Source organism: Chlamydotis macqueenii, chromosome Z, assembly GCF_036417535.1.
Source record: "Chlamydotis macqueenii isolate bChlMac1 chromosome Z, bChlMac1.mat, whole genome shotgun sequence".
NCBI classification, from domain to species: domain Eukaryota; kingdom Metazoa; phylum Chordata; class Aves; order Otidiformes; family Otididae; genus Chlamydotis; species Chlamydotis macqueenii.
Genome location: NC_141593.1, coordinates 43,886,150 through 43,898,529, shown reverse-complemented (window position 1 = coordinate 43,898,529; position 12,380 = coordinate 43,886,150). Strand labels below are relative to the sequence as shown.

The 12,380-nt window shown below is 36.3% G+C and overlaps 1 protein-coding gene across 3 annotated transcripts in view; it reads left to right on the top strand.

Annotated features, from left to right (window-relative positions):
- Positions 1-8,636, top strand: part of CDC14B (cell division cycle 14B) — a 51,663-nt gene extending 43,027 nt beyond the window's left edge. For 2 of the 3 annotated variants that reach the window (XM_086770747.1, XM_086770743.1), the window contains exons 13-14: positions 3,380-3,496; positions 6,842-8,636. In XM_086770747.1, coding sequence (XP_086626873.1) covers positions 3,380-3,496; positions 6,842-6,881 — 157 coding nt within the window. In that variant the 3' untranslated portion in view covers positions 6,882-8,636. The remainder of the gene's footprint in view (positions 1-3,379; positions 3,497-6,841) is intronic. The other variant, XM_086770746.1, reaches the window with a different exon arrangement.
- The last annotated feature ends 3,744 nt before the right edge of the window (positions 8,637-12,380 follow it).

The following is a 12,380-nucleotide window of genomic DNA, read 5'->3' as shown; positions in this document are numbered from 1 at the left end:
ATTTTTGTAAAGGCAAATATATTAGCTTGCATAACAAACTAGTGTATAAACTAGTGTGGTGTTTGGGAAGTATATTAGGGTCAGAACTACCAAGTGATGGTTCCATTACAAATTAACTGGAGATGAAAAATTATTGCAATCTATGGATTACCTATTTTAGTAGCATGGCTATTAGAGCATCCTGTAGCCTGTGTTCAGAAAATGTTCTGCTTTTTTTTTGCCTTTTTTTTTTTTTTAATTATATTTCATTGAGTTAGAAAACCTTTGTGTACATCAGATGCACTTTCTCCTGGTGTTTCAGGAAGTTCGTACAGCCTGACATGCTATTTTACATGAGCAGTTAGAAAGTGGTAAGGTAGGTGTTGTGAGGTTCTTACCCTTCTCTAGTATAGTTTGCAACTTTTTTTAGAGCAGAGATTTTTGGAGGATTTCCTCTACTGTGGCCTTATCTCATGTCCATTATAAAACTTATCTGTTGAGCCTGCTATCAACTGAGGCTGCTAGTCTAATTGTTTTAAATCAAAATTCCATGCATTAAAGATAGTTTCTTCTCTTACCTTAAATGTGTTACGCAGTAGCATTCTAATTAAAAGCTGTGAGCACTGTTCCCGCTCCTAAGCTGACAGTTGCTGGGCCTGAAGGCAACTGTGGCTGTTTAGTTGTAACACTGTGTCAGACAGTGGTGTAAATGGGACCTCGTCTGTTTTCCTTGAGGTGGAATTCTAGAATTTTAGTCTAATTTGAACATATCTGTTTAATCGTTCAATAAATGTTTTGTTCACAGGGATTTAAATTATTTTTTACTCTTGGGTAGCCATGTGAAGTTGTGTATCATGGTGTTGTAAAAATAACCTATCTACTGAAGAGCAGATGATGTTAAAGGTCCTGCCATGCTCACAGCTGGCACTGAGATGATCCCATAAGTCAGCTTCTTCTCTCTCTCCACTTTGGTAGACACTGCAGTCTTAAAAGGATGATGTTGTGGTTGGTTTAGTTTTAAGGTGCAATTATATATGGAGAGTATTTTTGAATCATGTTCCCATTTAGAAGCTCTTATTTTCTTGCTTTGTTTTGCACAGATGAAATGAAATTATATGGGAAGCAAGGACTTAACCTACGATATGTTGCAAGATTAATATTTAAGTGTTTGTGCAAGATGGTATATTAACACTTCAATTCATATTAGATAACTATGTGGTTTTAAGCCGTGTATACTGACCTGTTTTCTGAACTTTTGTTGTCCGGAAAGAATGGACACCTATAAGAGAAAGAATAGAAACCATTAGATCATGTTCCAGTAACTTTTCCTTTCTTTTATATGTACATTACCTGCATTTTCTACAGAGATACGCTATTTGTATATATTTAAGGACAAAACATGATTTTTCCATATTTCTATCCGCATGAGCACTGATAAAACAGCATGTGCCATGATTTGGTCATGCTTTGTACCTTTATGAAGGTAGCTAGTGGCACAGATAAAAGGTACAATGCAAGTCTTTTTTCACCACTGGTGTCATTTTTAAAGATCAGTTGAAAGTGCAGTAGCCCAAAGTTGTTCATGTTGTATGACAGCTGTGGCACTGAGAAAATAATGTTAATATTAGAACTTGTTAAAACTTGTTTACAAGCATAATGGAAATTATAAAGTGAACTTCCAGGTTTTGAACCTTTTCACCATAAACATGCCAGGAAAACAGATTTTTGGTGGAAGAATTTGTGTTGTGTACAGAAGCATGATATGATGTTGAAGGTATCTGGTTTTTGTTTTCAGCCTCTTGAATAACTGATTCTTCTGTATTTTTGCATGTATTTTGTTTACAGTAGAATTTGCTTTGCATTTTGATAGTACTTGCCATTACAATCTTATATCTTATCTTGGAGGAAGAGAAGACTGTTTGGTTTGGACTTCTGCAAATCAAGTGAGAGGATTTTGCAAGTCTGAAATATTAAGAGATTTGTTCAAGTAGAAATTTAAAATACTTGAGCTTTGTGGATCTGTAGTCATCTGTTTGCTAAACAACATAGAAGTATGTGGTAAATAAGGTTGCTGATCACTCTTAACTGCTGTAAAGGATTTATTTTAGATGAAGTTGTGTTACCTCAATGCATATTCTAATTCTAGTATCAAACTCATATAAAACAGTGAAAGCATACGGGCTTTTTTCCGTATCTGTTTTTGGTGAATATGTTACATGAGTATGAAAATACTCATATTTTCTCCCATGTATGTCTGTCCACTTTTGCTCCAAAAGTTACATTTTATGTTCATAAGCAGGATTTGTTGAAAACAGTTTCTTCAGAGTATTGACCAACCAGACTGCAGGTTATACAACTTAATTAAGGTTTTGATTTTCAGTCTAAAATAATCTGATGACACAGGTGGACTCATTGAAGCCACTGAAAATTAGACTCTAATAACAGCAGGAGAAAGAAAAACAGTAATAGCTAAGTTACTCAGAATCTCTAAAATGATGCATAGTTTCATAGTTGGAAACTTGCACAGATGGCATGACTAGGGAATAGATATATAAAACTATGCACCAAATAAATATCTGTGGACTCCATTGACCAGTTGTCACTTTTTGTCTCTATAGTATCATAATTTCACTGCAAGTATTTAGGGATACAGAAGACCTGATCTCCCTTCGAACCGGTTGTCTGGTGGCTAAAAATAGTTGTTTGCATTTCATAATCTGGAGTTCTTTTGTTACTGATGTAACCAACACCAGAATTTAACTGCCTCTTTAGGGAATAGTCAGTATGTTGCTCTAAAGTCTTTCAGAGAAGCAGTTCAGCACAACCAGCATGTAAAGCTGAGTTTTGAGTATGGTGTAGTAATTCCCTGTAAGCATAAAATGCCAGCATATGCAATGATTTTCCTAGGCTACTGTATTTGAAAGGCATGTCTTGTGGTTAATTGCAGGAGATTTGGACTTGGATCTTCACAAATTGAAATACCTGAGGGTTTTTCTTCTGAATTTCTTTCTATGTCAGTCTGGAAAATAACGTATGTTTTTGTTGCATACTTCAGATTTTCTCTTGTTTTGTTGCAATAATTTAAAATACAATTTCTTAGCTTTTTGTCTTCCGAAAACCTAACAGGGAATTCAAAACCATTAATTTAATCCATTCTTTGAAAGCAAAAAAATAAAAACCAACCAACCAAATGACTGTGCTTCTAACAAAACAACTTGCATTATCATAATTATAACAAGGTTGCTATAAAGAGAAGGATGTGTTTCAGGCAGAACAATTTGCTTTTCAGAATTAGTGAAAAGCCAGCTAATATTTGTTAGCTGTTCTCCAACTGTAATATTCAGTGTTTTCCTAGAAACTTTCAGATTATATAATCTTTCTTTTTTCCTACTCTTTTCAGAGTAATTCTGCAGTCCAGTGTTCAGAAAAATAAAACCTCTGAACCTAGCATTTCTGACAGTACAGACATTACTAAAAGAACTACCAGGTCTGCTGCAAGAAAAAACAGTTTAAAAAGGTGAGAGTTACCCTCTTTACAGATCCAGTAACTGTTCTCTAGGCAAATATTTTGGGCTGGTGTACCCATTGTTGACAGGAGCTTCTGCCACAATTCAACTCCTCCTAGCAATGGGAAATGAGAAACAATTTTACAGTTTATGTCATGTACTGAGAATATCTGGAACCGTAAATCTTACATAATTTGTTTATGTTGCTCAGTCTTTCGGCTTTGAGAAATTTACATTGTAATTCAGAATTACTGAAGGTGAGGGATTTTGGTAACAAAAAAAAAAAGCCTTAAGTAACCAAACTTCTGCCTGGAGTAAGAGATGGAAAAGTTGTTCACAGAATTAAGTCAGTTATGAATCAGTACATGAAGTCAAAACGAAGAGGAATTTGATGGACAACTGAAATGCAGTAGTAGGGGAGAGGCAAAGAGTATAAAATGCGTGTGTATACTGTTAAAGATTTTGTACTGAGAGTATGACTGATAATCGGAACTGAACCTGCTTGGTAAAGCTTAATGAAGTTTTAAATTCGGATCGGTTTATGCAAGGCCGTAAGTGCCTTTTGACCCAGATTCATATGGCCACACTACTTCTATGTTTCTTTGTGTGTGCATGTGTTCATGCCCCTCTACGGCAGCCCTCCAGGTCGTTACAGTGTCGAGCCTGGGAGTGTAGCTTAAAACCATTTCCAAGCATTTTCCAGTGGTTACAATCGAGCAGAATTTATCTTGTGGTTATAGTGAAAAACTTTTGAATGTTTCTGTCAGGTGCTGAAGAGACCTACTTTTGTTAGCAAGAGTAACAGGTAGCAAATAACAGAAAAAGTAGTTATGTAGCTTGATTTATAAGTATTTCTGAAAATTCAAAGTTCTGCAGCTTTTTCCCCACAACTTTTCTTTCCTCTTCCTCATCCTGTTACCTTGAAGGTAACAGAAGTTATGAAAAATTCACTCTATCAGGCAACAGAAATAGTAGCTAATAGTAAACTGCAGTAAATGCTAGTCAGAGAATTTTTAGCAGTGGCTATATGAATTGCATTTTGATTCATAAAACAATATGTTTAAAAAATAATATCGTTTTCATGAAATCACGTTTTACTAAAAATCTGAACTGTTTCTCAAGGTTTTTCTGTTTGGTTGGTTTTTTGCTTCATTTTGCATTGTTTTCACCATGTCAGTTTTGGTCCAAACAGATTGATGGGATTCTGCCTGCTGTTTTTATTCATGCCTCTTCCAGTTTTAAGCTCCTTGCAACTCTTGGTAGCTGTACACATGCATATGTGTAATTGAACAGAGATGGTCCTGGAAAATACACCTCCAAGTTGACCTTTTGTTGTGTGAGATGAGAATACATATCCTTAGGAGGAAACAACATCCTTAAAATAAGAGTTGACAGAAGACTGTTATTTTGAAAGAAATCCTTTAGGTATATTACCCGATTTATAACTCTGAGGACCAAGGATCAGGTTGATCTAAAACTTCATAAACTACTTCATACTTTAATGGATTTTCTAAAACTTCTACCCTAAATATTTAGTTCTGTATACTGTTTCTTTTCTTCTAACTTCCAAGGTCAAAGTATTTCAGTCACTTTATGCTTGGATCCAATAATCAAATTTGTCTTAAATAGCTATGTCATAGTTCTGGGGTTCTTAATTATCTTCCCATCTGAGAGGGCTAATTGGGTGCTGGTCCCTCTAAAGGGTATTTTGGTATAAATAAGTGGGCTTAAAATGCAAGTACCTTGTGGTTGATCTTGTATGTGTCCCTTTATTTTTTCCTGTAGTATTTGGCAAAACCTCACTCATTTTTTTTGAAGCATCCATTTGGTTTTTTTGTCTCTTTTAATTTTTTTTTAATTTCTTGAAGTCTGTGCAATTTGCATCATCTCATAGTGCTCAAATTGATTGACCTATTCCAGATCAAGTGGATTGCAGGGTAGAGGAGAATAATTATTATTATAAAATTGGGATCATGCCCTAACCAACATCTGTCTTTTTCAAGACCTTGTTGTCCTCTTTGAACTTTCAACATCACTGTGTACCCTTATTCTCTTTCTTTTTCTTGTCTGATATATTCCAGTAGAAACATCTTGCATTATTATTACATTAATCTCATTTGTTGATGCTTTAGGTCATTTTACTCTATTCTTACTGTAGATAAATCACATTGGTGACCCATCCTAATGCAGTATAATCTGCAGAACTGGGTAATTCATTTGCCATTTCATCCTTCAGACTTCCAGAGACACTATCATAGAATGTCCTCAGAATGTTGTTTCCGCCAAAGCTGCCATTTTACAGCTAAACCACACTATTCTGGCTTTGCAAAGAGAATTCAGGGAATTTGAATCCTATTCATGACATTCACTGCGTTTCCTTTGCAGAACATCTCTAGATGTGAGCTGCCATCTACGAAAGACCACTACTGGTGGACATAATACATTACCTCTTGTGATTGAAATAATATTGAACTGCAAGAAATAGCATTACTAGAGCACTATCCACAGTCTTTTTCTGTGGATGCCCTTGTTTCTCCAGTTAAGACATCTTCCTTGTAAATTACTGAGAAGTTTGTGTTTGTATTTTAACAAGGTGCATATATCAGATCCAAATCAACTAAATCATAGTAAGACACAAATGAAAAAGTCTTTTCTGTGTAACCACACATAACAGAATTAGGATTTTGTACATAGTAGCTGATTAGAAATGAAATCTTGTGTGCTGAAGGAATTTTAGTAGGTAAAGATGCTTAAGGGAATGTAGATAAAGTTATTACAAAAAATAATTGGTAATGGGGGAAAATGTGTGAAATGTCTTGTATAGACTCGTTTACTTTTTTTAACCAGAGAGGTGTATCATAAAAACTAACAGCAATACGCTTTAAAAATCTCATATGCTTTTGCTTTGCTCGGAATTGTAAAGCAGCCTTCTGCACACTTGTTCAAACACTGAAAACAACCTGCAGCATTTTAGAGCTTGTCTATATGTAATCTAAATCTAGCTTTAATAAAATTAATGTTTCTTTACTATTCTTTCTACTTTTCCTACAGTCTGATACCTCAGAGGGAGAGAAAGAAAAGGAATGCTTTACAGCAAATGCGCTTAATGAAATTATGGTACTTTGACTCCTCTGTTGCTTTTCTGTATGGAACAGAACCTTTCTTCATATTGTCTGTGATCAGACCAGTCCATGCTTTCTTTGCAACCAATATTGCTGTATTCTTAAATGCAGTGACTTATCTTCTGTTTCTTTCTTTGAAGTATTGTTTGCTCATTTTACCTTGCCAGAAATGTTTGCTTTAAATACATACTGAGTACATATTTAACTGTTTTCTTCAAATATGTTTTATTTCAGCGGCCAATCCGTCCAAAGGACTAGAACAGTATTGCGTTAAATTTCAAATAAGCAACCAGTGTTGAAGAGGATATTCAGGAGTGAAGGGGATGTGACTGGAGGGGACTTGATGCAATTGAAGGAAGATTACTTTGACTTCATTTTTCAGCAAAAGTGAAAGAGAAGAATCTCTTCTGTACTTGTAGAATAAAATGACCTGTCAATGTGCTTGGTAGACACTTACCTAATGTGCTAACACTCCCTCAAACAAAACCAACAAAATCTATGTACATTTAGACTCAGGTGTAAATACTTAAGCTCTCTATTGTAAAGAGGGCTTGCTAGTATGTATGATGCATGTGTATAAATTGTGATGGCAATCACTTAGCTGCTGACCACCAGAAATTAAAAAATGGTGGGAGCTTTTAAATATATAAATCTGTGTTGTCCATTCAGACTGGGCTCAAGTCTCCACTTGAGACTGAAAATCAACTACAAAAGCTTTTTTCTTATAGTATTGGTACTCTCCTGTGTTAATTGGCTATTCTTTCTTATTTTGTATGAAGTTTTTTATGAAGCCGCAGTATTGAGTACACAAAGTAACTATTGTCCACCAAAGAGTGCTTTATTTTCAAAGGTTGTGTGGTTTGTGTATTTTGAAAAAAAACTAACTATAAGCTATTCACTTGTTTTTAATAGTAATGGACTTCTAGTTGTTCACAACCAGTGGCTCTCTTAACTAGTTGTAATTGCTTTAAATCTGGTATGATTTTAAGGGGGAGGAAAAACAGCTTACCATTTAAAGCAGTGCTGTCATATTGAAGTATCATTACTGTTTCTTTTCCTATCTTCAAGTCTTTTAGGTAAAACTTTAGATTACCAAATCTAAAAGGTAAGAATTTTTCCCAGGTTTTATTGGTATACTTGATAACATGTGGGTGTCACTGTTTTTTAGCTTTGAGACACTTAATGAGTGCAGCACACAAAAAAAAGGGAAAATAAGCTTGCTGTAAAACTGAGATTGGTAGTGGAACTCAGGGGCAGGTATAGTTTTTAACATCTAATTAACACCTTAAAAACTACAGCTTACCTCTGTTAAAAAGCAGTGTAATTTTTAGAGGAATCTATCTGAGACTGGAATTTTCATCCACTACAAGACTGTCTTCAAACACTGGCAGCGTTTTTTCCCACCACTTTTCACATTATGAAACCTCAAAGCTGTTTTTGCAGTGATGTACCCTTGTCTGCCAACTGAAGTTTATAGCTGCCTATCCCTCAGACGAGGACTGTTACCACATAGCCTTAAATATGATACATTTATCTGTTGATTTAGTGACTCTTACAGTAGAAAGTTGAAGAGATCTGAAATGTAAGCAGTGGAATAACTGAAGTTTTTAAAGATACCTCTGCAATGGGGATAATTTTCTTTTTATGAATGTAAATGGGCAGGTTCAGTGACTAGTTTCAGTCTACATTCTTTTAAATTAAAAATTAAGATTTCTGTAAGGCTAGTGATTTTTGAATGCCAATATGAATAACCATACATTGTCTTGAAAACATTTTATGGCAAAAGCATCATGAGTTGGAGGGAAAGCAGGATGTCAAGTGTAAGTAAGCTTACAGGTAGCATCCATGAGTTTAGATAGTCAAAATCTGCAAATATAATAAATAAAAAAAAAACAGAAGAGGCTAGTATGATGCAAAATAAAGAACCATTGAGTCTCAGACACTCACCACTGTTTTCTTCAATGTGAAAAGCACCCAAAAGAGAGGGACAGAATTGACCCTGATACAGCGATTAAAATTTGTCTTATTTTCTTTTTTTTTTTTAAAAAAAAAGTAAGCCACTTCCACAAAACCTGAAGTACAGGTAGCCACAATAGCAGGTACATTGCATTTGGGAAGGCAGAAGGGATGAAACTAGTGAGGTGGGAGGGTGAGAGTCAAAACAGCAAAGATTTAGTAATATTTATTGTGTTTGGCTTTGCCCTTCTCAGCTGAGCTTGCTCTTCTAGCATCTTTGTTTTTAACCTAAAAATAATCGGTCTATTTCACACTCCTTCCAAATTCCAAACTGGAATTTGCCTTTTTTAAAGTAACCAGCAGAGCCATTAGCACTTTCAGGTTCACCAGAAGTAAATGTGCATTGAAAAAGTGCACAAACACACACAATAGCAACTCTAGCTAAACCAAAACTGCATGCTTGGCATGAATGTGTTTCAAGCTATCCCTTCCACCACCTAGTATTTTAGTGAGAAACACATAAATGTCAAAGGGATTTTACATCTGAACTCTCAAAACAGCCTTATATGGAAAACTAACTCATTACCTCATTGTGTCCCATCTAATTGTATGGCTTAGTTTGTTCCTCTGAATTTTGTCTAGCATTTTTATCATACCATACCAAAGCTGTCTTAAGTACAAGAAAGAAAAGTGGGCATGGGTGAGGGAGTCCTTGGTTTCTAAACCTTTTTTGAATTGTGAAGCATTATGTGCCAAAATGGAATGTGTAGCAGCAGCTGGATCACCATTGTACCCCAGAGCAGCTGAAGGAAATGATTTCTGCTGTCATCAGTTAGGAGTTTTTCCTTAGAAATTCTTTCCCCTCTTTCAAATACATAACAGATGGATTCTCCCTTGATCTGTTTTTCAAGAGTATGCAACATACTTAAAAGCTGTAATATCTCTGGTCAAACTTCTAGCTTTCATTACAGCATCAATAACTTAACTCAGATGTTAACCCAGACTTTGTCTTTTTGCCCCAGTATGACAACAGAAGTGCTGCTGATTTAAAACAACAACAACAAAAAAAAAGATTTGTAGAGACTCCTGCATTAAAATGGAAAAAAAAAAAAGAAAAACATGATGTCCACCAGTTTGTTGCACTGCAGTTTTTATATTAATGATTTGCAGACTGTTTGTCTTGCATAAACTCATGTACAGACTATCAAGATCTAAAATTTCTTGACTAATCAGTACTGTTCATCCTGATTATTTTTAAATTGTATATTTCTAATCATATTTTTTTAACTTGGATTGACAGAATGGGAGTTTATTTTGCTGAAGGTATTTTTAAGATAAAGCTTCATATTATCTTGTAATATTAAGTAGTTCAATATGCATTTGTGTCTCATTTTAAAATACTGCATATTGTATTTGATTTTATACAAAATACTGAATAGTGAGAACTGTAAACATGAATTGTGTAAAATTAAAAATAATAATCAAAAGGGTTTTTTCTCACTTTTATTTCTAGCATTCTAAAAGAAAATCAGCACAAACCTCTCATATCTGTACCACACTGACTCGTATGTGCTCTGAAAAATAATGCAAGAATGTCAGCTGCCTGAAAACCTCTAATTAAAGCACAAATCTTTAAAACCTACACTTTTCTAATTTCAAAAATAGAGAACTTCTGGCTTTACATTTCAGGGGACTCTGGAAAGCAATAGTATTTGAATTGTTGGATACTGTTACCCAGTAAAAAACACAGAAGAAGCTCTAGTTAATTTGTTTCCTCTGTGATCCTATAGTACTCAGTTTTTGGAACAGGCATATACTTCAATACTTACTGTGAAAGTGAAAGTTTCTCAAAAGTAATCAATAATTTTTCAGGAACACTTCTTTTCGCATAAGAGTTGATGGTGGTCTAGTTTAGTATTCTTTAAAAAAAATGCAAACAGAACAGCAAAAAAATACTGACCAACTCAAATACTTCTGTACACCGTTACTGTACCTACATTAGAAAATGCAGAATTTGCACAACCTACGCAGAGCCTGTGTGACAAGAAGTACTGTTTCACTTGTTCCAAAGATTTTAACTAACTGTGAGTTTGTTAAGGAAGAGATGTTTGATTTTTCTTGCATTTGTGTTTTTGGAGTTGGTTTCACATGGGTGTGACTGACCAGGAAGCCCGGAAAATGGAGTAAGGCTGAGAGGAGATGGGCAAGGATACTGAGCTTGTGAGGTTCAGGAACTGATGCAGGGTGTGAGGGACCACAGCTGCTGCAAAGATGACTTCATCTCATCTCAACACAAATGGGGCCCGAGGGTGGCCTTTGTTTCAGACAAAGGGCTACCAGCAGCTAAGCGGAGCAGCTAGTGGTGTACATGTTTCTCCCCCTGTTCTTTAGAAGAGAGTGACTGTCTCCCTGAGCTGCCCAGACCGGCATGGGGAGAGTGAATACACAGAGTATAAGCCTCAGACAAAAGCCAAAGTAATTCTGGAGAGAGAAGGGGCTTGAGCTGGCATCAATCCTCCTGTTCCTTCCTGGTGACTGGGGATACACTGCATGGTGACCAGTAATGAGAATCACACCACTATTGTCACTGAGCCATGTATTACAATTGCCGTATTTTGCAAACTGTAACTTATATTTGCCTTGTGTTTTCAGAATAGTTTATATCACTGTAAATCAGAAATGCTGTATGACATCAACTGTCTTTAAGTAAGTAAATTTAGTATTAAGCATGACACCATCCATCCATCGGATATCTCCAAAAAACCTGGTCTAAGTGTTGGACTGTGACAAGGGGCACTGGGGGAGGACATCTAGCAAGTCCGGCCTTTAAACAGCTCCACGTCTGGTCCATGTCCTCCCTGTCAAACTCTGTCCCAGTCCACAAGGCTGCTAAAGAATCGGGGCAAAACCGGACAGCCCAAGCAGCAGCTGCTGTTTTCAACCCCTCAGTACAGCAGCATGCAGTGGTTCTGCTGGAGAGCAGATAAAAAGCCCTTCTGTGTGTCACCAGCAACCCCCACTCCCAGCTCTTCCAACTACTCCAGTTCCTACAGAGCAGTTATGCCACAAACAGGGTAAAGTGGTGAATCCCAAACACCTTGTTCCCTGACAGGACAGAGGGAGCAGACAGAAGATTATCCTTGGCAGCAGCTATTAATGCAAGAAAATCGAAAGTGATTGCTATGCAAATGGTGAAGCAGATCCATTCTCATCAGTGTGAGCTTGCTTTTACCTTCTGTTTGACACCATTTTCTTACGATGGCAGGAGAGTTCCTTGGTTTTCTACTCAGTGGAAGGGGCTCAGCCTCCTCATTATCCCTCCTTCAAACATAGTTTCTCTCCAGACCCAGTTATGTTTCTTCCTAAGCTTGAGTTCTGCCATTTACGAGATTCACCTTTCATGGTTCTTCCTAAAATGCCATTCTGCTAGGGCTGAATCTCTATTTAGTACTCACAACAGGTGACATTTGTCCTGGTTTCAGGCTTCTAGGTGCTTTTTGTCCATCTCTTCCACACCAACATCACCTCTAAGCATCACCTCTCTTAAGCAAGCTATTATTTAATGTTGGTTTGTTGGGTTTTCTTACCCCTTATTTGAAGGGTTCCTTCCCTTCCTCCCACTGAGCAGACCTTTTCCAGACTATGGTCTTTCACTTCAGTGGAAGCTTCATTGAAAAGGTTACTAGGTTTTACTTTTCCCACAATAGCTTCCAAGGTCCAGAGCCTTTGCTAGAGATGGGAAAACCTCTGAAAACAGCATTCAATGTGTAAGTAAAAGAAATATAACCAAACCACTAACAAGCACAGGATTACTGGA